General features: G+C 41.8%; 1 protein-coding gene across 7 annotated transcripts in view; it reads right to left on the bottom strand.

Annotated features, from left to right (window-relative positions):
• The window catches only part of OGFRL1 (opioid growth factor receptor like 1), an 80,086-nt gene continuing 61,867 nt past the window's right edge, over positions 6,532 to 24,750 (bottom strand). For 3 of the 7 annotated variants that reach the window (XM_021393183.1, XM_021393181.1, XM_021393182.1), the window contains 7 exons: positions 23,968 to 24,031; positions 19,740 to 19,826; positions 19,146 to 19,227; positions 16,011 to 16,089; positions 15,849 to 15,915; positions 15,565 to 15,710; positions 6,532 to 13,981 (listed from right to left, as the gene is read on the bottom strand). In XM_021393183.1, the coding sequence (XP_021248858.1) occupies positions 13,225 to 13,981; positions 15,565 to 15,710; positions 15,849 to 15,915; positions 16,011 to 16,089; positions 19,146 to 19,227; positions 19,740 to 19,826; positions 23,968 to 24,006 (1,257 nt within the window). In that variant the 5' untranslated portion in view covers positions 24,007 to 24,031 and the 3' untranslated portion in view covers positions 6,532 to 13,224. Of the gene's footprint in view, positions 13,982 to 15,564; positions 15,711 to 15,848; positions 15,916 to 16,010; positions 16,090 to 19,145; positions 19,228 to 19,739; positions 19,827 to 21,568; positions 21,921 to 23,967; positions 24,032 to 24,750 lie in introns of those variants that run through there. The other 4 variants (XM_021393184.1, XM_021393180.1, XM_021393179.1 and 1 more) reach the window with 4 other exon arrangements.

The following is a 24,750-nucleotide window of genomic DNA, read 5'->3' as shown; positions in this document are numbered from 1 at the left end:
GGAGAAATAAAGGGAGAAAGGAGATAACCATTTTTTGTCTTCCTTTTTAAGTCTGGTTTGACTAAATTCAGACTAAAAGGTTTAAGATTTCCTAATGCTCCACAGGTTGAACTTTACATAATTACCAGATCACAGGAGTCATTAAATCAGAAGGTGAAGAATCTATCCTTTGGCTGATCTGCAGGACAGAAAAAGAGGTTATCCTGTTTCACAGATGAGGAACAGAAATGTAGTAGCCTAAACTCTGCCTCATCTCATAGCAAGCCTCCCATGACAGCAGTGCTAGGCACAGCACTGTTCCTTTTAGCATTAGCAGAAAGGACATCTCTAGTGAACAGCTTCCTAAGGCAGAAATCACACTACCTACATGAATACACTCAGCACTGACAACTCCAGTTCTTCCATGGTCGTGTGTGGAAGAACACCCACAAACTGGCTTAAGTCAGAAGATTTAAAAAAATGCACTCAGGAGCTGTTCTATTTCCTGCAGTTTTTAGGTAGAGGCAGGTCACATATGTTTCTGAACCATTAGACCCCAAAAGACTTGTTTTAGCACAATTTTAATATTTTTGAGTGATCTCATGTCCCTTGATTTTTTTTTTAAAGGAAAATACAAGGCAGTGCTCACAAGACTCAGGCTAAAGACAGGGAGTTGGCAAATGTAGAGGGAGAGCTGGCAACCCTGTACCTCTGCTCTCCAAGTGATAGATCTGAAATGCCACTCCCTGCAGCAGGGCTTTCCTTGCCTGACTGAAACATTTCCTGTTGTTGTTTCATGTACACAGCCCGACCAGTGAAGTGGTAATTCACAGCTGGTATCAGATGCTCGCCCTGCCACATCTTCCTGCCAAGGCTCCTCACAAAATTCGCTCCATTGAAAAGCCAGCTCATTTCCACTTGCAGCCAGTTCTATTCATATTCCTCCCAGAGTTAGTGACAATAAATATTATAAAATCACACAAATCCAGATGGTGTGGGTTGGAGTTGCCAGCTGTTCTAGCACTTGTGAATTGCTTCTCTTGTCCTGTCGCTTGGCTTTCACAGAAAGCATATCATCAGTTTCCTATGGTCTCACTGCATTTCTTTACAAGCCATCCATCACCCACTCATCCTCAGCTATTTTCAGCTATCACTGTAGATATATAAGACAGAGCAAAAACAAATTGGAGGCAGAAAATCAAAGGGTTTTTCGTTGCAGAAAATGAGAAGTATTTTTCAAATAGTGACCTCTCATCAGCTGAGAGCATCCCAGTTTTCATCTGTGAAAACAGAGCACTTCAGGGGTTCAGCTGATTTTTACTAATTGTCTTTTGTAGGGGACACAGCTCAAAGAGAAGCAAAGGTTTCTGTAATCTTTCTGGTACTTACCATTGCAAAGTCAAGAAGAAACCAGCGTCAAATGAACACAGAAATGGAAATAATGCCACGATCTGTGCAAATCCCAAGCATTCTGATGATTGTATTGTTTTAGATTTGAGTGTTTTCTATATGCCTGATCTTGAGGTGGTACCTGCAGGCTGGAGGCAGTCTCCAACCCAGGGAGGTTACCCTCCAGAAAAAGGTAACAACCTCACCTGTGGTTGGCAGTGCTGTCATTAACACATGTGAACATAGATACAGTTAACAAACACATAGCTGCCATTGGTTTTGATCCTGAGTTTTCCTCCTGAAAAGGGATGAAAACAGTGATGAATGGGAGGAGGTAGGAGGGGAAATGGTACCAGCCCAGGGGTCAGGACAGTGGAAGGGTGGTGAGGAGAAAGTCTGAGCCCACAAGAGCCAGCAAAGCCGCCAGCCGTGAGGAGATGCTGACAGCCGGCAGGCCCTGGGACTGTGGCACCGCTGGGAATAGGCACCAGCAGCACTGCAATGCTCACAACTGCTGCTAATTGAAAAATAACAGTGGTGACTTTTATTGCAAGGCTGGTTGAGCCATATGAGTCAGGTCACCCAGCTCAGCCAGGAGCAAGGCCAGGTGTAGGCATGGCTGCAGCAGAGCTTGGGCAAGAACCAGCTGAGCATGACCACAGCTCTCAAGTGAAGCAGGAAGAGCCTAAGGAGGCATCTCACATTTTTTCTCCCCCTGCTCTTTTCACAGCAGTCTGATCCCAGGTTACAGAGCTGCCATGGATAGGAGCTGCCCTTAAGCACAGGCACCTATAGATCTGGTGCAGAGCCTGTTGGTGTATCCAGGATCCTGTGCTCAGACCAAAAATTCAAGAATTGCAAGTAGCAGCCATTGATTCACTAAAGAGGATTCACAAGAGGAAATCCCAATCAAGATAGGCTCTGCTATTTAATAAAGCTTTTAGCTCCCGTTACTGGAAGGTGAAATTAGATTCACAGAACCATAAACACACCAGGATTTGGAAGGCAACATAAGTAGAAATGATGAATGTTTCAGGAGATGCTTATCTCCAAGTCAATGACATTCAGTTTTGGCTGAGTGGAGTGGGTAGAAGAGAGCAGAGCACTTCCTCCAGTCTGTGCACAGCCCATCTCACCACGGCATGGAAGCTCCTCATTTAATCCTTAAGTCGTTATCTGAGCAGAATCCTTGGGTCAGAACCCTCCTACTCAACAGATTCCTTTCTGTGCCTTTTCTCTCAGCATCACCCCATGAAGAATATATTTTGCTAGTTGCCATCTGCCTCCTGACACTGGAATTTTACCACTGGAGACTGAGAAATGGAGCATCAGACATTCAAGAAACGTTTGACCTAACTGGCGAAACAATTAGGATTAGGCAGACCCAGGACTAGAGTAACCTCCATCCCAGGTTTCACATTTGTCATGACATTTTTTTCATTTGATATTTTTTATTTCACAGCAAAGCAGCAAGGTAGTATTCAGGCACCGAAGTCCTACCTTCACCTCTGCTCTTACACTGAAAGACTGGAATTTATATAATCTCCTGAATTATTTCTGACAAAGTGGATGATGGTCACTGGGACTAATTCAGGTGTGAACGAAGAGTCTCTGGCAAAGCATTTGCCCCTTTTCTGATTTCAGCAGTGTTCCCAGAGGACTCAGCTTCTCTCCAACAACATCCTTGAACTACAATGTGACTTTTATTATATAAACTTATCATCGTTCTGACTGTAAGAAAAGCTCTTTGCAAAGTCCTGACCAAACTCTGCTCTGAATTTACTTGGTAGGACGTCTGTTATCTCAGTAGCAGTGCAGCAAATGAGTCAGCAGAGAATGTGCCACTGGGCATGTTACTTAATCGTTCACATCTGCTGCATTTGGGGACACATCCGAAATAGATATTGGTGTTCCCAGCCATGCCCCCAGGAGGCACTTACCCTCTGCAAGTGTGACTCAGCAACATTTCTTCATTATCTCATAGTTGCAGGAGATGTCAAGAATGAATTTTTGTCAGTGGCATTTCATCCAATGTGGTGAAAAGCCTCTAAAAAGCACTACTGGGACATATTGCTGCTAGCTTTATGGCACTGGGTCTTCATTATCATAAACAAACTCTGATACCGATGTAATCTTTTGGAGAATTACATATAAAGCCAAGGGAGGGCTCATTGCAATCACCTACCCGTGTCCTTAAAGCAATGGCATTCCCCATGTAGGCCTGACCTGAGCTGGGCTCTCCATGTCCCAAGGGATGGCAGCCTTTCCTTGATACTCCTCACTGCCAGAGAGGCTGTGTGGTCTTCCTGTGGGGGTCACAGGTTTGTCAGCAACTCACCGCGGGAAGCACAGCTTGGTGCCAGGTATCTGCACAGTTCAAGTCTTTTGCTGTTATCCCACCCTTAAAAATATTGGTACCAGTTTAGGATAGAGGCTGCAGGACAGGTAGCAATGCACCAACGGGTCATTAGCCATCACTGAAAAAGTGCAGCCTGGAGAGCTGGGAAAAGACTGCTTTTGCTTTTAGGAAAGGCAGCAGCAACCCAGAAAGGAAAGAAATTGTGAGCAACAGGGTGAGGTCCCTGATATAGCCTGGAGAATGAATGTCCCCATTTCCCTCTCGGTGTCTAGACCCAGGTGGAGGCTGGGGGCTGAAAAATGCCTCAAAATTTCTACGTATGTATATTCTGCATTTTAGTTAACTAAATAAGACAGATTTGCCTCAAAGTAATTGAGGGTCTCGTGCAGGGCTGAAGGTCCCCAGGACCTTCCTAGTTCTAGACCTCCCCTAGTTGTCAGGAGTAATTTAAGGCCCTAATTTCAGCTGCCAGTTTTGAAGCTGGAAGTCCAAAGCTTCCTTGTTTAAGCATTCAAAGGAAACTGGAGAAAAGTGTGAGGTTTTCGGGTTTTGTCTTCCTATTTCTATTCTGAAATTTGAAACAGCTGCCACAAAACGTTTATAACTATAGTGTTCAATAAATGTCTAAACCTGGAAGGAGCTATGCATGAATTATGTCTGATTTATACATTAAGTAAAAATAGAAAGAACCAGTTGAATTTTAAATGCTCTTCTTACACTCAGTAAGTCTTGAAATTACGATGTCTATAGAATATTGCCTGCAAAAATGTCCAATGGTTTGCATATACTATATCAACATTTAAAAACCATTCCAAGGGTTTATCAGATAAGGCAAATGGGTGGGTGCAATTAAACCTTCATAAATTGGCTTTTCATAGGGAGAACTCTTAGAAAATCATTCTATTTTTAAATTCCTCCCATAGCACGTGGACCAAGATTAACCTTAAAGAAAGGTCTGAGCTGCAAGCAATTGCTGCAGGTCATTGTACTTGCAGAGGGAGCCATGCTCCATGAGGACAAGGAGAGCATAACTGAACCCACAGGCATCAGGTCTCTGCCCAGCTCTGACCTTGGCTGTTGCAGATGCCAAGCTAGTGCTGAGAAGACCAAATCTGCAGCTCCCCTCCTCAAGTGAAAACAAAACATGTTTGATCATAGCATCATTGGAGAGATGTGAGAGCTTGACCCCAGGCCTTGCTTGCATGGCTCTCTGTGCCAGCATAGCCTTCCAACATGGGAACAGTACTAGGGACTATTTGTAATCATCTCTCAGTAAAGGGAGCCAAAGTACAACCTTCATATAGGGTGCAAACAAGTCAACAAAGTCATATCAGAGTTTTGACTTCTACCACTAATTAGAACATTATGTGAAGCCTGTGTTTAAAAAGCTGTATCATTATATATCTTTATAGCCACAAAACACCCTGGTAAATATTTCTGCTGCTGCTTTGGAGGATTAACTTCAAGCTGCAGCTGCTCTCCCATCACTCCCACTGGTTTCACTTGGAAGCGAAAATGCTTGGCCTGCGTGACCTCAGGGAATGAAGACATTTAATACTTTGTCTTCTAGTTTATTACTCAGCCCAGATAAACAAAGCATAATAAATTCATTAAAATGTAATTTTAAGAAGAGAACTCCCTGGTTTTCTTAGCTAAATCACATTTTCGCAATTAACGTGATCATTATAAACATTTTAGGCTTTGCTTTAGACCATCTGCATACACCAAAATAAAGTAACCTCATCTCCATTTTATGGCACAGCTCTGTCAGAAAAAAATCCGAACAAAACAACAAAAGCAGAAAAGAACCCTGCCGCTTAGCTCCCTGCACAAGAGGCACTCTCCAGAGGCACTGACAGGCGTGGTTTGGGTCTGTGCCCCTGGGCCCAGGCAGGCAGCAGGAAAGGTGCAGGCCCAGCTCCCACTTTGCTACCCCTTCCAGAGCTGGTCTGTCTGAATTTACCTAGGTCCATGCAGCTGTGGCACATTAGTCTATGCTCTTACCCTTGTAACGTCCCCCCCCAAACTCCCCAGAAGCAGCTCTGACATCCACGAGGGTCAGTGCTCACGTAGGACTGATCTTTACGCTGCAGATGTGCTCAGAAGCCCAAGTTGCTGGTAAAACAAGCAGCAATGTAATAGCCATGTCCACGCACAGACCATAAGCCTTGGTCATAAAGTTTATGTTTCAAGGGCAGAGAAGGTGACTGCCTCCTGTCTTTGCAAAGGAGCAATGAACCATGCAAGCTACCTTGGCATCTCAGCCTGCTTTCAGGGATCTGTGACTGAATTTCTTAGGGAAACCAACACACCAGCACGTGGTGGTACTGGCTACCTACTCCTTCACCGGGTGACATGTCAACACAGAAGTCAGTCAGCATATCCATCTTAACTCCAAGCTTCATTAGTGACATAGACCACAATACACTCCTTCCACACAAGGAGCACCCACCTTCTCTTTCCAAGATGAAAATCTTAGTCTCTGACGTCTGGGGATTCAGAGCACCCACAGATTCCCCCTCCAGGAGGAAAGGGGCATAGGGCTGCAGAAGCTCACCAAGCGTGAGCTGGTCCCCATGCAAGTTTGTGGGGCCGGGATGAAGCTGCCACGCAGAAGGGCAGCAACTTGGAGGCAAGGCAGAAAGCTCCCTGCTCTGCAGGGTTTCTGCATATTTTACCTTTTAATCTTGTGAAAATGCTCTCTTACAAGGTTGTCCTAGTATGTCGGGTTCCCCCATTCCCCCCCCCCCCCCCACCCCCCCAATTAAACAGAAGACACATCAAAACTCCCCAACACATTTTAGTAAAGCACACTCTGGGCCTTTCCTCAATCCTCTGCTGTCGATGGTGGTTTTGCCACTGACAACAAAAAAGGAGGACCAGAGCCTTTAATGCCCTACTTTCAGGTGTTAGTACATTTATAGAAGACTATACAAACAAGCGCTGAACAGCAATTACACAGTATTAGATGTACACAGCATTTATACATGTTGTTAAAACAATGCTGCTAAATGAAGAAGCTTTATCAGTTTAGAGATTTTTGGCTGCTGTTATTAAAAATATATTCACCTGAAAGGAAATCCAAGTATTTCATTTTACAAACAAACGACTGAAAATATAGCAGTAAGCAACGTAAACTATTGCTTTTTATGTTTGTACAATTTTTTTGGCATAACATTGCCATACAGTTACAGAATTATAAAATATATCTTTAGAGTGCGTTACAAACCCAGAAACTGGTTACCACTTCTACCACACAAATATGGTATTGGTGCGACCAAACATGCACAGCATTCTGTGTAATCAAACACTGCAAAGGAACACAGAAGAGAGCAGAATTTTTCATAAAAACGGACATGTAGCTGTTTCTGTTCTGAAGTAAAAATCGTTGGGTCTTGTTTCTTTTTCCTTTCTACAGTTACCACACCTTCTTTTCTTAGACTAAGTTTTAACATTGAAGTATACAATAGCTCCAATTTGTATTAGTGCAAAACTATACCTCATTACCTGTCACTCAACTCAAACTGCTTAAAGGACAAAAAACAAAGGAATAGGTTAAGACAGAAAAGGAGCAACTAATAATGAGCAAGCATGCTTCAGCAGGTCCCAAAAATATAAATGCCATAACCCATTTTACTGCAAACAATAAATTTCACGCTGCTAGCCACAGTAGTAAATACATTCAGTATATTTCACAATAAACCTTAGCTGATGAATATACCACTAAACTTGTAAGCAAGGTAGAATTAAGAAGTGCCAAGATCCTAAGAAAGTCTTCTTTCAGAACAATTTGCCAATTTTCACATTTGTCATTTTATAGCAAATAGCTTTATTCTTTTGAAAATAGATATAAAAGCGATTAGAAGTGCAAAGCCACAGGAGGTCTCCCTTTACTTGATCTCTACAGCTCTTGAACTATCTTTTAAGAGCCCACTGCATATGGCATGTATTAAATATATTTTTTAAAACAAACTCTCAATTTCTGCTAGTCTTAAGAGTAAGTATACTAACAATGTGGGCTGTAAAAGGAATAGATTTCAGGAAAATAAATGGTTCCCAGATGTTAAAGACACATAATTTACATTCCCTTGGAGGACCGCATTTAAATACCTGTGAGTAGTGACTCTACTATTATGGTCCCAATTGCAACACGAAAGGCGAGCAGAGAGACCATGTGTAGGCCTTTGTGATGCTTCATTTTCAAGCTCCCTTTGACAGTGAGAATACCATTTGAGCAGTTACTATATTCAATCACAACTGGAACTGGGGACATATATCAAAATTAGTTACTGAAATATGGAATGAGGATTATGGCTCTCAGCCACCCCAGACAGGACTTTTGTCTTCTACGTAATCATGTTACACCATTTATACCAGACCAAATACATGCTCCTATTACTTGAGCTCAAATCCAGCATCATGTTGCTCAGACACTGGCTAGGAAAAGGTTTTTCCACTGACTGATCTTGCTTTCACAACAGTAGGAATGCAATACACTTCTGTAATTGGAATCTGACTTCCAGTACTTTATACAGAAGCATTTATGTGAAAACATTTATTCTGAAGGGACCAGTAAGATAACATCATCATCACCATTGGACAAGTGACATTTGCTGCCTAAACAGGTATCTTATCATTAGAATTTCCAGAGGCTTTTAAAAACAGCAGGAAATGTACTACTGTTCATCTTACAGCATTTTCAGTAATTGTGTTCAAACATGCTAGCAATTCCTGAATAAACAGATTTGAGACAAACAATAGATTACTTTTCCCAAACAAAACAAAATTAAAATGTGGAGCTCATTGCCAAAAGGGATTGTCAAGGCTGAAAGAATCACGGGGGAAAAAAAATATGAAAATGTATGGAGGAAAAGAAACCCTCTATCGTTTCTTTCACACCACAAACTGTTGGTGGCCATTGCTGCTGAGAGGATACAAGGCTCAGTATACCTTTGGTTATAATCTAATGTACACTATTAACATGATTTTGTCATAATTTTGTTAATGGATAAATTTCATTCACATTTTTGCATCCTATCCATAAATACTACTTTTGTCACAAAAAATTAATATATTACCTTCAAATGTATGGCATAAGAACAGATACGTATTCACTTAAACATGTATTTTCACCGTAATTTGTGATCAGTTTTGCATTAACATATTTATGATCACTTGCATTTTAATAAGAACGAGCACTACTGTATCTTCTAAAAGGAAAACACTTTCTGGTTCTATGGGCATTCTGACTGAGATTATTTTTTCTAAATACTGTAGTGCCATCTTGGGCAATATCATATCTAAAAAGACTTGCCTCTTAGCCATAAGCATGGTTAGAATTGTCTACAGCAATTCAGTTTGTATCACGAATACTATCAGAAAAGGCTGTTACCAAGCAGCCTCTTTACAACAGGTGAATCAGTAGCTCTTTATTCCTCCCTTGCTTCTCAGGCACTAGACAAATCATTACTGTCACAACTTTCAAGAAAAGAAAGGGGCACAAAATAATTCAATTAAACAGACATAAATAAATTTTATTAAAAAAAAAAAAAGAGCTGTTTTCCATTTAAAACTCCCTTGACTCACCTGACAGGTAATTTTGATATCCAACAAAATCATACAAAGCTTAGAAGGTCTGTAAACTTTCTGGTTTTAGTAGATATAAGTAACTGCAGATTGTTAGTATTTTCCTGGAACAATTCATGGAGGTTTATATTGGGTTACATGAAATATTAACTACGATTATACAAATACCTAATACATTAGACTGCTGTTAACTTAGAGCAGGAAACTGAGGAGCTGACCAATCTACAGAACAGCTCTCAAAGGCTTATTGCAAATACATTTGGTATCCTTCAGGATCATACATTTAAATACAAGCAATAGACACCAGTAGCTCAGTTCTGCCCCCAGACACGTGCATGTATGTAAGTGCTCTTATCTAAACAGCCGGCAGCGCACGCCTCATGAATCCAAGCTTTCAGCCTTTATGCTACACCATTCTCAGATACAACGCACAGTCATGTCCTGGCAAGTAGGGCACAGAGATGGAACTAATCTTAAAGTGCTGTATTTTTGCATGCCTTGTACAATTGCCTTCACTTACACGTATGCACTCGTTAGCACTTTGTCAAGTCGCACATTCATGTACCCTCACCAGAGGACACTTAGAATCAAATTCACAGATCTGTGAATACGCACGCTTCTCCCTCAGTAGCAGAGGCTGCTCAGATGTACTCGTTTGGAAAGAACCTCTATATGAGAGGTTCCATTCAATTAATACGTGAATAGCTCAGATCCTAGTAAAAACACTGGACCAAAACACGTTATGATAGAAGTACACAGAAATCCCTGAATATTTAAGTGCACAGCAAGATAAGAAAACAGTTTAATAGTGCGCAAGTGTCCTGACTTTCTTCGCACACACTCAGTAGCTGAAGTGATAGTTAAATAATTAAGTATTGGCATTTATGAGAATTCTTGAAAACCTGAAAGCCAATACTTACAAACAAGCATAGGGTGCTTCTACCTGCCAAGGACACAACTCTGTAACAAAATGCATTGCACCCATTTGATCCTCAAAAATCTCAGTGGGATGCTACACATTCATTGCTCTGCAATGAATCCTTCATCCAAGCACTTGCAAAATCAGAAGCAACTCCTCTATGAAAATAATGATAAGCCATCACATTTTACGCAGAGCAGAATTTGTCACTTAAAGTTGAAGTGTCTCATGGGAGACACTTCAGTCTGCCGATACAGATATAAGACAAAGTTTACAGAATGAAGGAGGCTATCTGACACAGAAAATTTTTCTCACCCCAAAGTTCCTCAGAGGTAATCGACCTGTCACTACTACTCTCACTTCTATAATAAAAATGATAGAAATATAACTGAGCTGGGGGTTTAAAAAAAAGTTATGAAGGGTACAGGTTTCAAAGTTCTCAATTCTTTTTCCAGACACACTGGACCCTTAATGCATACAGCTCTGTCAACTTTAAAAAAAAAGTCAATTTTTACATTAAGTATTAATTAAAAGTGGACAACCAGCAAGCATATGCAGGGTAGGTGAAAGAAATGTCATAATAACAGAATAACACACTGCAGTGAAGTATTTTGGATGTGCATCCCACAGAAAGCTGCAACTGGCTTTCTGGTTTAAGAGCTATATTTCTCTTTCCGTTGTTGTTCAGAAGTCAAATGAAAGAAAATCTCCTGAGATCGTGTTCAGATTACAATAGAAATACAGTAAGACCCCTACTGATTCCTATACCACTTGAACACTATGCAATTAAAAGAAAAATGTTTAACCTCAATACTAAAGTCTAAAAATTGAAGGTTCTGTATAACTAGCTTATACTTCTGTTCTTCATACACAGTGTAAATTTTTCCTATGCCATTCAAGTAACAGCGTTGTTTTAACATCGTTATTAAGTTGGCATGGTTAGGCACTCAAGATTTAAGAAGTCATAGGCAGAACACAGAATTGTCCTCTCTGAATGTATGTGTAGGGTTGGAGTCTTTAACTACATGGACTAATTTTATCTAAGCATTTCCTGCCCTCTTCTGCTCAGAAGGTCAGAGACAAATATGAAAAAGGGGACCCTGGTTCAAGACCAGGGTAATTTGAAGGTAATTCTCAGCACCAGCTGAATTGTCCATCTTTCGTGAAACATTGACTGTGAAGGAATTCTCTTGGACATTTTCATTCAGACACTTAATGCCTGTTGAGCAACCTGGGCTACCATTAAAAAAACAACAAAACAAAAAACCACAACTGAAAACAAACATTTACATACAACCCTTTCCTTACAAGAAAGCACAGGAAAAGTAGGAATATAACTTCTCTCTGCTTCTTTTGGATGGAATGAGCTTAATTTTTGTCCATAGGTACCAAGATCTCTAATTACAACTCTGTTTGACCCCAAGAAACAATGTTACCTGGGGAAAGAAAACGATGACGTACTGTCATAATGGGAATTAGTGATAGAGAAAAATACAAGATATTTCATCTGTGTTTTTAAACCCCTGAAGACTTTGTCAATTTGAGTTACAAGACTCAAAGTCTTGTAGCACTCTGACACTCAAACTGTAGTCAGGTACTTGCTTTATAATATTTCATCAAAAATACATTAAAGGCAGTGGATAATATATACATTTTAAAATAGAAAATACATATAGAAGTCTTAAGACTATTTTAGGACGTTAGAAAGCATGAGTTCTACTTACATTATATTTTAATCCATATAGCATACAATTAACTTGCTGCGTAGCATCTTGCTTGACTGAATGGCATGAAGTTAGAAAAGGATGCTCAGGAAAAGCACATGGCCCTTAAGTAAACAAAATTGGGAAAGATCTTAATTGAGAAATTCCTATCTGCTGGGCTCTAGTCAGACTAGCAGATTGGCTTTTCTCAGTTCTCAGCCCATTAAATAACATTAAAAAGTGAAAAACCTCTGACAGAGAGTAAAGATTTGAAATTCCTTTCACTCGCAGACCAGCAGGACTGGCTTCCTATCACAGGACAGAATCAGGAGACTCTGCATTTTACAGGCTTAACCCAAATGTAGTTCAGATTCAGCTGGACAGGCCTGGTGACATTTTCTCCAATGGCTTTTACAGCCAAGGAGTGTTTTGCTGTGGGGGGGAAAAAACAAACAACAGAACTGCTTTTGAGCTGCTGGTGGTTGATCCCTAGGGAAGAGGGCTTTCCAGCTGCCAAAGCCAGCTGATGATCAACAGAGAGCTTCCACACTGAGACCAAATCTAAGAATGACTCCACCTCACAACCAAATTAGCAGAAGCAGCAAATGAGGTGCCAGAAAACTTTAAAGAGACTAAAAGATAAAGTGCAACTTTCCTTGTACCCAAATGCTGTGTATACAGTTTCACTGTAAGTTAAACATTTATTTGATGTAACAGATATCCAGCTGCATAGGATATTTTGAGATCTATTATTGAGTGTCTCAGACAAGGGTGCTAACCTAAGGTAAAAGATGCTGTGCAAATGCTGCCATTAAACACAAACATAGTTCCTAAGGAAAATCCACTTGTGAAAAATTTTGCTCTTGAAATAATTTCTAGTCGTTTTATACAATGAAATAAACACTGAAAGCATATTAAAAGAAACTTACAAAATTCTGATGTTCCAAGACTTAATAGTAAGTTACGTTTAAAGAAAATAAATAAATAAATGTTGAAAGAATTTAATGGGAAAAAGTGCTATTTTTTTTCCTATGCAATATGTGTGGAAAAGATAACGAATTCCTAGGGTTTGAATTTACACAATAGTTTTAAATAACCACACTTGATTCTGATCTGATAAACTGAGATTAAAAACAGCAAAATTCATTAGCGTAACAGAAGCCTAATCTGGTGCATTCCCAACAAGCATGACCATTTTATACTAGATTAGATGTAAATTTCACACAAAATGAAGAAGTGATGAATAATTTGCTTCATTCATTATGAAACAAAGACTTTTAACCTCAGACTCATAATTTGATCTCATCCTTGGTTTTTGTGGTGGTTCCCCCTGAGGGTGTATCCTTATCAAGGTTATCTTGTAGATCTGACAACACGTTATTTGAACAATTCTCAGTGTCACATAAAGATTTATCTGTAACGCCTGGATGATTTCCACAGTCACTGTTCATATTTTCATCATCCTTTTTGGAATTAGAAGTGTCCTCTTTTTTGTCTGAAGGATCAGGAATTTCTTCTGATTTGGAAAGCTGGCCAGTATCAGCACCGCTGTTCTTTTCACTGTTCTGCTTAACAGCATCACAGTTCATTTCTTGTTCATCCTGGTCATTTTCTTCTCCATTTTTTGTGAGTTCTACTTTTCTCTCTTCAGTTGCTTTACTAGCTGAGGTTCCGCTCGTGGATGTACTCTTAGGCTCTTTCAGTTTCTTATGCTTAGAAATGTAACTACCGTGAATAGAAATTGGAGATGCTGGTTTTTTATTTGTTTTGCTTCCCTCTGACTTCTGTTTTCTTGGGGGTCCCCAGATAAAATGCTCTGATGGTGTATAATGTTGCTGGGCAAATCTCAGGAGCTTTCTCCTCTCTCTTCTGTCTCTAATAGTATACACAAAATATTCTAGAGCACTTTGCTTAATATTGGGAATGGTATCTTCCACAAGAGCTTCATGGAGAATAAATTTTACCAGGGGAGATTTGAAACTCTCATATCCAAGTTCACCAAGACTTTTCAGAATTCGAGTGATTCTCAAGTAGTTGTGTTGAGACCTTTGGAAGATAAAGTTAAAAAAAAAATCCAATGAATCAGAAAAGAAAAACCTTACAGATACAGAACTGGAAATACAATTCCTCATTCATTTTTAATCACTCAAGATATGTACTTCAAGCTTTCTGTAGTTTTATTTCTCACAGATGATGAAGCCTCTCAGTACCTCCTTTGCAAGGATATTGGGAGTGAAAATGTCTGAAAAAGGCACTGAGGCAGTAGATGAAATACATTTATCTTCTGAAATTTCTTCTGAAGTGCTACTTCCCTCATGATCACATCTAAGTAACTAGTATAACTTAAACACCTAAAGTTTACACAGCAAAAGTTAGGTTAAAAGAAGCTCAACTCCTGATTTAGAGTAGTTATAGCTGCTCACTGGTATTATGAGTAGCTACGTAGAAGTGTGTATACACACACACACACACGCACAATTACTTTGTATTATAATATCATAGTAGTTACAATGCACGAATGTGCAGTGAGTGACATTTGGGTTTCCTGAAACCTTGTTTTAACTGTGGCCTGACTCTGAGCATGCCCCGGTTAGCTGGCTCATAAAATTTGAGTGAAACTAGTAACAAATTATCTCTATTATTCATTCAGATTTAGCCACCAGCAATCCTACCTGAAGAAACTAGTTTTCCTTTAGACAGGAGAACAAAATACTGCAAGAAAACGAATACCTCTGACCTTAGAGCTAAAAATAAAGTGAGCACAAGATGTGAAAATAAACTTTGACAACATCTGCCTGGACAAAATTCAGTGCAAACTTACTCTTCCTCTAATGATGAAGTAAGGTGATTCAGTCTTTTGCTGAATGCTGAAGGTAAAGTTTGACTCAATGTCTAAGCCTCTCCAGTTAAGTGCTGCAGTTAAAAAGCATCGAATTCAAAATATAACATGTTTTGAGGAGGGAGGAATATCTATTAGCTAGCTTCTATACAGGCATAGAGAATTTGTTTTTTCTCAGGAAGAAATGTGAGTACAAAGATAAGCATCCCATTCCCTGTAACTGAGAAGCTGAGCTTTAGGATTAAATGACAGCACTCTGTAACAAGACAGATAAACTAGTTTGGAACTGTGATCTTCTTCGGCACCATCTCAAGTTACATTTGCATGGAGTGCACTGATGTCAGCCTCTTAACAGGAAAGAAGCACAATCAAAGGAGAGGTCCTTTGGGACCTCACAGGTCTCCAGGAAGACCTGAGAGCGGCCTTTCAAAATCTGAAGGGGGGCTATAAGAGAGAAGGGACAGACTCTTTAGCAGGGTCTCTTGTGATAAGACAAGGGGAAACAGTTTCAAGCTAAAAGAGGGGAGATTTAGACTGGATATAGGGAAAAAAGGTTATTATAGTAAGGGTGGTGAGACACTAGATGACCTTTAAGGTTCTCTTCCAACTCTGAAGATTCCATGATATGATTTTATGATTCAAAGACAGAGGAAGGAAGAATGTACATGTACATACTGACACAAACACTAGTCACTGAGTATTTCTTTTTTTTCTTCCCCTTCTCTAGGAAACAAAAGACTAAAGAGATTCCACAGCAGTTCTAGAGCATTGAGTGCATGTCATTACTTACTCATTCAAATGCTGAAATCTTTCTTGCCAGTTAGCAGCTCGTGCTACATTTCCAGTTTTATCAATTAGTTTTATTCCAAAAAATTCCAGCATCATTTTGTAAGCCAAGAGGAATCTTCTAATTGCTTCTTTTGTTTTCTTGAACTCCTAATAAAGAAAACATCCAAAATTCAAAGTGGCATTAAAGCAAGTACTTCTGCAATGTATAAAACAACTCTGCATAACAAAAAGTAGTTATGTATCAATATTAATGTGATGGTTTGTTTTAAGCTCAACCTGTATTACCTCAATTTCATATGTAGTTAATTCTTTCGCATAGAAGTTCAGACCTTGTTCCCTCAGTGGGAAAAGCCTGTTAAAAAAATAAAAAAACAACAATGAATTACAGCACATAAACACCTAATCCACCTAATGCTTTGAAACAGAAATAGGTAGTAAGTGACCAACCACTGTATGTATGTGTGGTTATGTTCCAGTTTTTCATAGTCTCCTTTCCATTTATTTAGGACTTCTTCAATATAAACTCCTGCATAAAAATAGTTAGAAAAAAAATGGTTAGGTAGCCATCAAAACCAGCTTTCAGCTACATAAAATAAAAGTCAAATGCATCATACTGACAGAATACATGCTTTAATTTTCTTTCACATACTGTGTAAAGCAAGGTCTATTTAAAACTAATTAATTCAGTTGCTGAAACTTAATTAAAAACAAGAGTTTTATCAAATTTTAATTCAAAAAAATCAATTGACTTATAACACCTGAGGGTACATGACAATAACTTAAAGAAATACACTTTTCTAAATATTCTCATTCTCTAGTTTCCTTTATCACACTGGCTGGTAATTGACAAACCACTTAAGCAAATCATTGAAACATGAATCAGCTGCCATTGCTTTAACACATCAAAGCTCTATGTATATCCTGTCTTAGTAGAATAAGGCCTCAACACTTTAATAAATCTTTCATTCTAGGAATCTCTCCAGTTGCAACTAATATGAAGATTTGAAAATCTTTGGCAATATTCTGTGGCCAAGAGTATTGAAGCCATTGCTACAAGTTGGACCTTGGAGCCTCAGGTCAAGCTCATCAGATGGAAATTTCAGCTTTTAGAAGTCTCAGAAGAGTTGTGGCATATAGTCAGTTCCTCTCACAGAGTGACAGAAAAAGGAGATAAAGTACACCTAGAAGAAAAGTAATCATTCTTCACATCGAGACCACGGACATGAGATTCAGATACAGACCAGAGTGTCCTTTCAGGCACTGTGCACGTGCATACAAGGACATTACTTGTTCTAAAATCTATGCTCTCTTTCCATGAACAGCAAGTATTAGCGCATTTTTAGTCTGAAACCAACAGTTCAACCATGGCAGCATGGTCTCTCCCACATTCAAATAGCACAGGAGTAGCCTAAAAAGCCCAAAGCCCCATTTGAATAGTCTCCTATTACACATGGGATATCTCTCTGCCTAGTGAAATTTTCCATGTCAGTCCCAATACCAAGTGAAAACTCCCTTTGTATTTTAAAAAAAATAAATAAATAGAGAAAGTAGCCAAAGAGATAAGAACACAAAGTTTACAGTGCAGGCAAGGCTGAAAAGGATCTGACTAAGAGGCTCTCCTACCCTCATCACACCGCACAGAACTTGAAAAGTAGCTATGTTTCAAATATCAGAAAGCTTCCTGCTCAATTCCAACAACTAGAGACAGGGTAAACTCAAGAGTCTGCAGGTTGTGGAATTAAACTTCCTATCTAGGATTGCTCCACAAACATCTTTCCCCCAGTAATACTCCCCACTACTTCAGTCCATAATGTGGTAGCTTAAACTCCCATTAAATACTCTCACAGACCCAGGGCTAGGTTAAGGTGGTGACTATTTTTTCTCATTCTCAAAAATATCTTCACAGCCAGAGCTCTGCCATCGTGACTTCACCTTTCACAGCCTATCAGCTACTTTTGACGCCACCCTCATGATTTTCTCCTAAAAGAGAAAATGTTAAAACTTGCAAAAACTAAAATTTCTCTTAGGAGACAAGGCCTCCTCTAGCTTCCGAGACTCTTCTCCTGGCTAATCCTCCAGAATACCTCCTTCTTTTTCCAGCCCTTAAATGACCCCCCAAACCCTTTTGGTTTCAGGCTCACATGGTCCTCAGTACCTTTCCCTTTCTTTATCTGCTCTCTGCATAGCGGCTTGTGAATTTGCTTTCTATGCACTGGTAACTCATAGATCTAACTTCTCATTTAGCCAAGCTAAAAATGCAGTCTTCAGCATTAACCTGTCTATATCTGTATAAAATTCAGGATTATTATCTTTCTTTTGCATAACCTGACTTATCTTCTCACTTGCTGAGGTTACTATCACTCACTATTTTGCCTTTAAACAGCTGTCATTTTCAGCCTTCCATGCTATACTAACATCTTTACATCCTTCTTTATAATGTTCCAGCTTTCCATTAGAATTTTGATATTTCACCTCCACACCGTTTTTCTTGACCTTGAGAAGTGCATTGTTGCCACCTTTACATCTACTTTGAATGCTGCTGAGAACATGTTTCTAGACAACAACAGCTTTTTTTTTTTTTTTAAAACTTTACATTGATTTTTCTTTTTGCTTTGTGTTCTTCCATTGAGAAGTCTGTGAAGTCCTTTTCTGTAACATCAAAAAAAAAAAAAGCTACGTGACTTCATTTTCAAAGTCTTTTGTGATCTGTCCCATCCTATGGGTCACAACCTATTTGCTGCTAAGAGAATTGATTCCTGCCTCTGACCAGCCCTCAACAGCAGCCTCCACTTCTCACTCCTTATGTATTCAAATACGCACTTTTGTATTTCAGCTACTCTCATGCTGAGAAAATCTCTCTGCAAACATCTTCAAAGTAACCTCCTCACTCTTTCAGAACTCTGCTGCTTGAAGGTTTTTTTCTTTGTCAATGGCTAAGCTCTTACGTGCCAAGACTCCTGCCTATCATTCTAAACAGCGCTGTTTTATTGTCTCCTTCTGCTCCTCCATCTGTCTGTAGCGAAAGTATGAGACAAGAGGACAGCAAACTCTCCAGAGCAGGGCTTGTCATTTTCCAGCTCGTTCTGCATTTGTGCGTGTGAGAGTCCTGTTTCATTATCAGAACCACCAGGGACTTTGATTATTATAACAATGACAACAAAACAATTTCTCACACATGAGGAAATGACAACACATTCATTTTCCCTTCACATGATGCTAGGAATAACACCCTGATCCCTGTGACTCCTTTTTAAGCTGTAAGAGTTTGCTAAGCATGGTAGAACAGCTTTATCTTTGTTTAATAAAAGGCAGTGCCACTAGTGTAAATGAGCTGTGCTAACAACGTCTCATCATACTTTTCAGCACATAAGCAAAGCACCACCTGTCTAGAGTAGAAGCAAACTTTGGTTTAAGCATTATCAGTCTGCGTTATCATGCTAGTCCAACACGGGAGGTTCAAATCATACAATATATAGCTATACACCTCTAATTTATCAGCACTGTAAGAATAACAGTTTCACTCTGTTATTGTTATGGGTGAACATTCTACCGTTATCATTATTATTGTCACAGATTACTCACCATCAGGTTTAAAAGGGATTTTATTTTTGTAAAAGCGGAGATTGCACAGGTCATTTTGGTATCGAAGATCTTTAAAGTTCTGCTGAAAGAAAGAAAACAGGACATCATCAGTCTACAAAACATAACTCACTACTGAGAATACCCACAAAGTGACATTCTGCTTTTTGAATAATTTGAGGACAATAAAGGTTCAGCATTTCAGAAAAACTGAAAGAACTTGAAGATTCAGCTCAGGTAAGCAGTTTAAAGACTGGCCAGTTCTTTCTGACCACCTTCTCCTACTGAGGAGAAATAACAAGCATACCAGCACCTGGACTTCTGTATCAAGGAACTTCCAAGAGACAAATAATACATTATCCAGTCTCTATGTACCCTCTTCAGTGTTCATAGCATACATCTCTTTCTGGGATCCTGCCACTATTCCCAGGCTTACACACCTCATGTGTTTGCACATGCATCAAGGACGAAAAGATGCTGCCCTTGTTTCATCCCTCTCCCGCTGACATACATTGGGCCACCCCAGTAGGAAGGAATTTCCAGGTTGTGTGCTGCTCTCTACTAAAAAGAGAATTTTAAACCGTAAAATATTCTTACTGGATACTGATGTCGGTACTTGTATAAATCTCTTGCTGCATAGAAGCTTCTCTTTGGCTTGGCTGTCAGCTCGGTTCCATCACCACTCTGAAACATTTAAAAAGTAGATAATAACGGTCTGCAAACACACTAAATACTGAACCCGAGTAATATTAAAGAAATTATTTTTCACATTGATTTCAGCAATGTAAACATACGCAAGCACACATATTTGCCTCCTGTCTGGTCGAACAACAAACGCCTCTCTGCTAAATACTTAACAACACATACTTTTTAAATTTGGATGTAAGTAAGACTTTGAAGCAACCAAGATGGTGCTAACAGAAGATTAAATAAAGTAACAATGTGAAACTGCAGAGACATCAGTAATTTTGAACAGGAAACCACACTATTTGCAAATCGTATTTGTCATGTGTACCTTGACTTAATTGCTATCGCTGCATCAGTGTAAGAAAACAAATAGTCACAGTCAAGCCAATCTGTAGTTCAAATGCTTTCACGAACCATTTTGTATTATTCTTTTCTTAGAACTTAAGTTTAAATCCTAGAAGGAAGTACCACTAAACTCCCAAAGGAAAACCTGCAAAGAGAAAATGCACTTGTATAAGGCCTTGCCCTGAACAGCAGCTGTTTGCTGTGACCTGAAACAACCAGAGCACATCAAGGTCAATGGACGTCATCCGACTGACTGGGCAGAACACTGGAAAAACCAGCATGTATTGAAGAAAAGGGAGTACTGCTCTACAGAGAATTTAACTTACTGTCAACCACTTCATTTTCCTATGTAATTTATTTATAACTATACCGTAACAAAGAGATTTGGATTGTTTAATTTACTAAAGTAAGTCTCTACACTAAGAGTAAAGGCCAAATAAAGGAGAAAAAAAAATAGTAATTCCACATCTCGCCATATGCTGGCAATAGGTTAACATCAGGACTAAAAAGGGAAGTTCCCTGTGACCATACCGGACAATTCCCTTTATTACTGTACACTCATTGCTTATCAGTATGACATTACTGACAAACAGACACTGGTTTCCCTGCAGCCCAACTTCGACTGTTGGCAGAACGTGCTTACCTAAGCAAGCAATAGCCCCCGACACAGGCATCAGCAAGCTACTACTACCGTGTATCAAGTAGAAATGAAAAAATAAATGCTTACACTTGTTTAATTTTGCACAGCGGCAGTTTCTAAGCCAAAAGCCCAGACCCAGCCGGTCCACCCCACACTCAGAGCAAACTCCAGTGACACTGCTGGCCAAGCCGCGCTGCGGAGCGCTAGGGCCAGCCTCGCTACTGCTCCTCCGCAGCGGGACCCTGCTCACAGCCGGCGGGTGCCACGCCTCCCTGCCACGCCTTGCCCCAGCACTCCGGCTCTTCAACCGTTTAACGCCGAGGACGAGTTCCAGACTAAACGCAACGTAACAGAGAACCTCCACTAGAAACGGGAGCAACGCTCCGAAGGCCTCGCTGCTCTCAGCTGGGCTGTTCCGGGGCCGCGGGGTACGACCCGCTTCCCAGCCCTGCACGGGGCTCCCGCAGCCGCGAGCGGCCAGGCCCGAGGGATGGAGGCGGGCTGCCTGCGGCCTCTTCCCTGCCCGAGCGCCGTGCCGTTCCTTCCAGCGGCGACGCGGAGATCCGCACCCTGACATGACGCCTCCGGCCGGGAGCAGCCCGACCTCCCCCGGCTTTCCCCGCCGGCGGTTCCACAGAGCGGGGCGGTACCGGCCCACGCTCTGCAGGCGGCACGCCGCCTCGCTCCCTCCTTCCCTCCTCCCGGCCCGCCGCGGCGCGGGGCCGACCCGCGGGTGCTCCGGCGCGGGCGGTACCTGCTCGGGGCCGCCGGCGTCCCCCTCCGCCCGCTCCCCTTCCTCCGGCTGCCGCGGGGGCTCCTCGGGCCGGCCGTCAGCGGCGGGCGGCTCTTCCCCGCCTCCCGCGGCGGTGCACACCCCCTCTTGCTGCTGCTGCTGCCGCCGCGGCTCCCCGCCGGGCTCCGGCGCCTCGGGCTCCGAGTCGGTCTCCCAGGTGGAGTCGCAGTCCTCCACCGTGGTGGGCTCCTTGAAGCTGACGCCGCTCAGCAGGCCGCCCATCGGGCAGCGCCGGGCCGCCGCCGCGCCTCCCGGAGGCCGCGGAGGCCGAGGGCTGGGAGCGGCCGCCGGCTGCCTACGGCTGCGGCATGGCGGGGCGGGGCCGGGGCCGCCGGGGCCGCTCCCCCGCCCGGCCCCAGCCCACAGCCGGGCGCGGGGCGGAGCTGCGGGCTCCGGGGCTTCCGCAGGGGGTGCCCGGGTGGCGGGGAGGGGGCTCGGGCCTGCCTCGGGGCTCGGGACGGTGCTGAGGCGACGCTGGGAGCGCCCTGGGAGTCCGCGCTGCGTGAAGGGTTCTCCTCTCCGAGGAGAGCTCGGCGCCCACCGGGACAGTGCCGAGAGGAGCGAGTGGATCCGGGTGCGCGTCGAGAAGATGGCAGCCCCTTCTGCGGAGCCGCTCGTTTTGTGACCAGCAGCGTGCGGGCACGGGTTGCATAGCACACGGGAAGGGTTCCTGTGAGGAGGGCTCAGGGCACGTGCAGGAGGCAGGGCTGGAGGGGCTGCAGCGTGCTTCCCAGCCGGTTTCAGCTCTTCCTAACATCCCTCAGGCTTTGGGGATAGAATTGACATGGCAATGGAGGGCAGATTTGGCAGGGCAAGGCAGGCAGCTTTGTACTTGGCTAGACTGTGTATTTTGGACAGAAGCGCTGCCTGGAGTGAAGAGCTGGTGAGATGGAGGCTTATCGTATTGTTGCAGTGGCTGCGCTTACCTTGGGATTAAAAATGTCTTCTTTGCTTCTAACCAGAATTGTCAGGCCTTGGTTCACACTCATGGATCTCTGCCTTCTTCCCTGCAAACTGCTTGTGAGTGTCCATTGTGTGGAGCACTGGATAGTGATGAAGCTCAGCTTGCCCTCCTGTTACAGCTTTTATCTATGCTTCCCACATCGACTGTGTTTATATTAGGGACAGCAGAACCTCACAAGGAACCTACATGTCACACGCATCCAGAAACAGGTGAAGATTTTGTGAATCTTTAGCTTGTGTGGTGATTGATTACACACACAAATCTTCCTGTAAGAAAGCTCTCTCTTGTACAAATAATTGCACCTTATTGTAGAAAGCTCAGTTATACCCACAGAGCAAAGCTGCCAGTTTTGTTTTGTCAACTCATCACAGAGTTTTAGGAGGATTTTTTAATGATCTGGAACTCAGGCCACTGATAAGAACTGGGAGTCAAATTAATTGACTTGGTGTCACCATTGGACAGTGCCAAGAGCAGAGGATTGCTTTGACTTGATTCTGGTAATCCATGTAATTGAAGTGATGGATTTTCCTGAACTACTGGGAAATATTTTGGAGTTTCTTAAGAGCTGATAGCTGAGGAGATCATATTGCTTGCAATCCATGCAAGAGATGGCATAAGTGGGGCTGGCTGAAGCCTGAGTCACCGGGGTAGTACATGTTTTGTTAGCCAACCAGACATGTTGTAAGGCATTAGTCATTGCTGTGAAGGAGTTTTATCAGCAAATGGGCTAGAATTAGAAAGTGAATTGAGTGATTGTTGGTATGGCACTCCAAAAAAACAACAGAAAAAAAACAACCAACAAACAAACCCAGCCCCTTCAAACACTCATCTAACTTATGTTTTAGCTGGAATCAACTCTCATGCACATTGGACAATGGCTAGTTGCTAAGAAAGTCTGCTGAGGAAAAAGAGGATTGAACAGCTCTTATATAGATTAACATCTAGCAAGAACCATTAGCTGGGCAGAGATGGGGCACCTGGTTTAGGACCTGGTTGCACTGTCATGCGGCTGAGTGAGAAAGAAAGGTCTCCTTCCCTGAATGAGTCATTTCCTATTTTTGTCAACAGTTAGTCGCAGCTGTCCCTCAGCTGCCCAGAGGGATGTGGGTTGGAATCTTTGAGATGACAGTACTCTAAGCTTTGGATGTGGTGGGGCAGATCTGTACTTTGCCTGGCTTGTACGTTTTTCCCATGAACAATGTCTTCTTTCACAGATGCAATTTATTGCTGGTTCCAATTGTGAATAAGAGGTAGCCAGGATTTGTGAAGAATTACTATCACCTTACTTAGCTTCATAGGGTGATGTGTGAGAGCTTAAACAGATCTCTGCAAAACATACCTTAGTAATGAAAAAGTAATTTCAGTAATCTCACAGTCATAATTAGTGGTCACCTACCCCTGCAAGTGCAGCCCAGCAGTAGCAACATGCAGACATGGCAAATTTGGCCCACTTCTGTCATCTGAAAAAGAAGCAGACACAACCAGTGGTGCTTTCGTTTATCTAGATTAGGATCTCACTGTGGCCCTGTGAAGGATATGGTCAGCAAATCTTCTGTCTGTTTTCAAGACAACCAACTCTTATTGTTCTTTCTTAACTGAGTTTTTCATGTGACTGAGTGAATTTCTATAGTCAGGATGGTGCAGTGCAGCTATTTCAAAGATCTAATTGACGTCATGCTTGACATGACTCATGGAACTCATTGGATTCCTACAAATTAAAAAATGTCAATGGTAAATGATAGACATTTGTGGAGGACAATTGTGGATCTCATGCGGTTCACCATGGACAATTTGGAGATGCCTGCCATTGTTATGTCTGATAAACTCCACAGCAGTCAGTCCCACCTGAAGGTGGCACAAGGTCATTCAACACAGGACAACTAACTGCAGGCAGTGACTGCCACCACCTGCTTTCCATCCTAGCCTGTATCATGCTTTGTATATCACCTGTATGAAACCTGTATAAATAAAAAAGCTGGTGAATTTCATCCGAGATGCAATTTTTAATTAGGTCACTGATCCTCCACAGGGCTTTTAAGCTTGTGATTAAGGCAGATATACATAGAGTGAGATATAAAAGGAAACAAACAAAAGCAGAAACCATCAACAATACTGTCTTTCATTTTCTTATCATGGGCCCAGTGGTTTTTACAGCTATATGGGCCAGTTCACATGGTTA

Source organism: Numida meleagris, chromosome 3 (genome assembly GCF_002078875.1).
Source record: "Numida meleagris isolate 19003 breed g44 Domestic line chromosome 3, NumMel1.0, whole genome shotgun sequence".
Classification (NCBI taxonomy): Eukaryota; Metazoa; Chordata; class Aves; order Galliformes; family Numididae; genus Numida; species Numida meleagris.
Note: the sequence above shows the minus strand (reverse complement) of the source record. Positions and strands in the feature narration are given on the sequence as shown.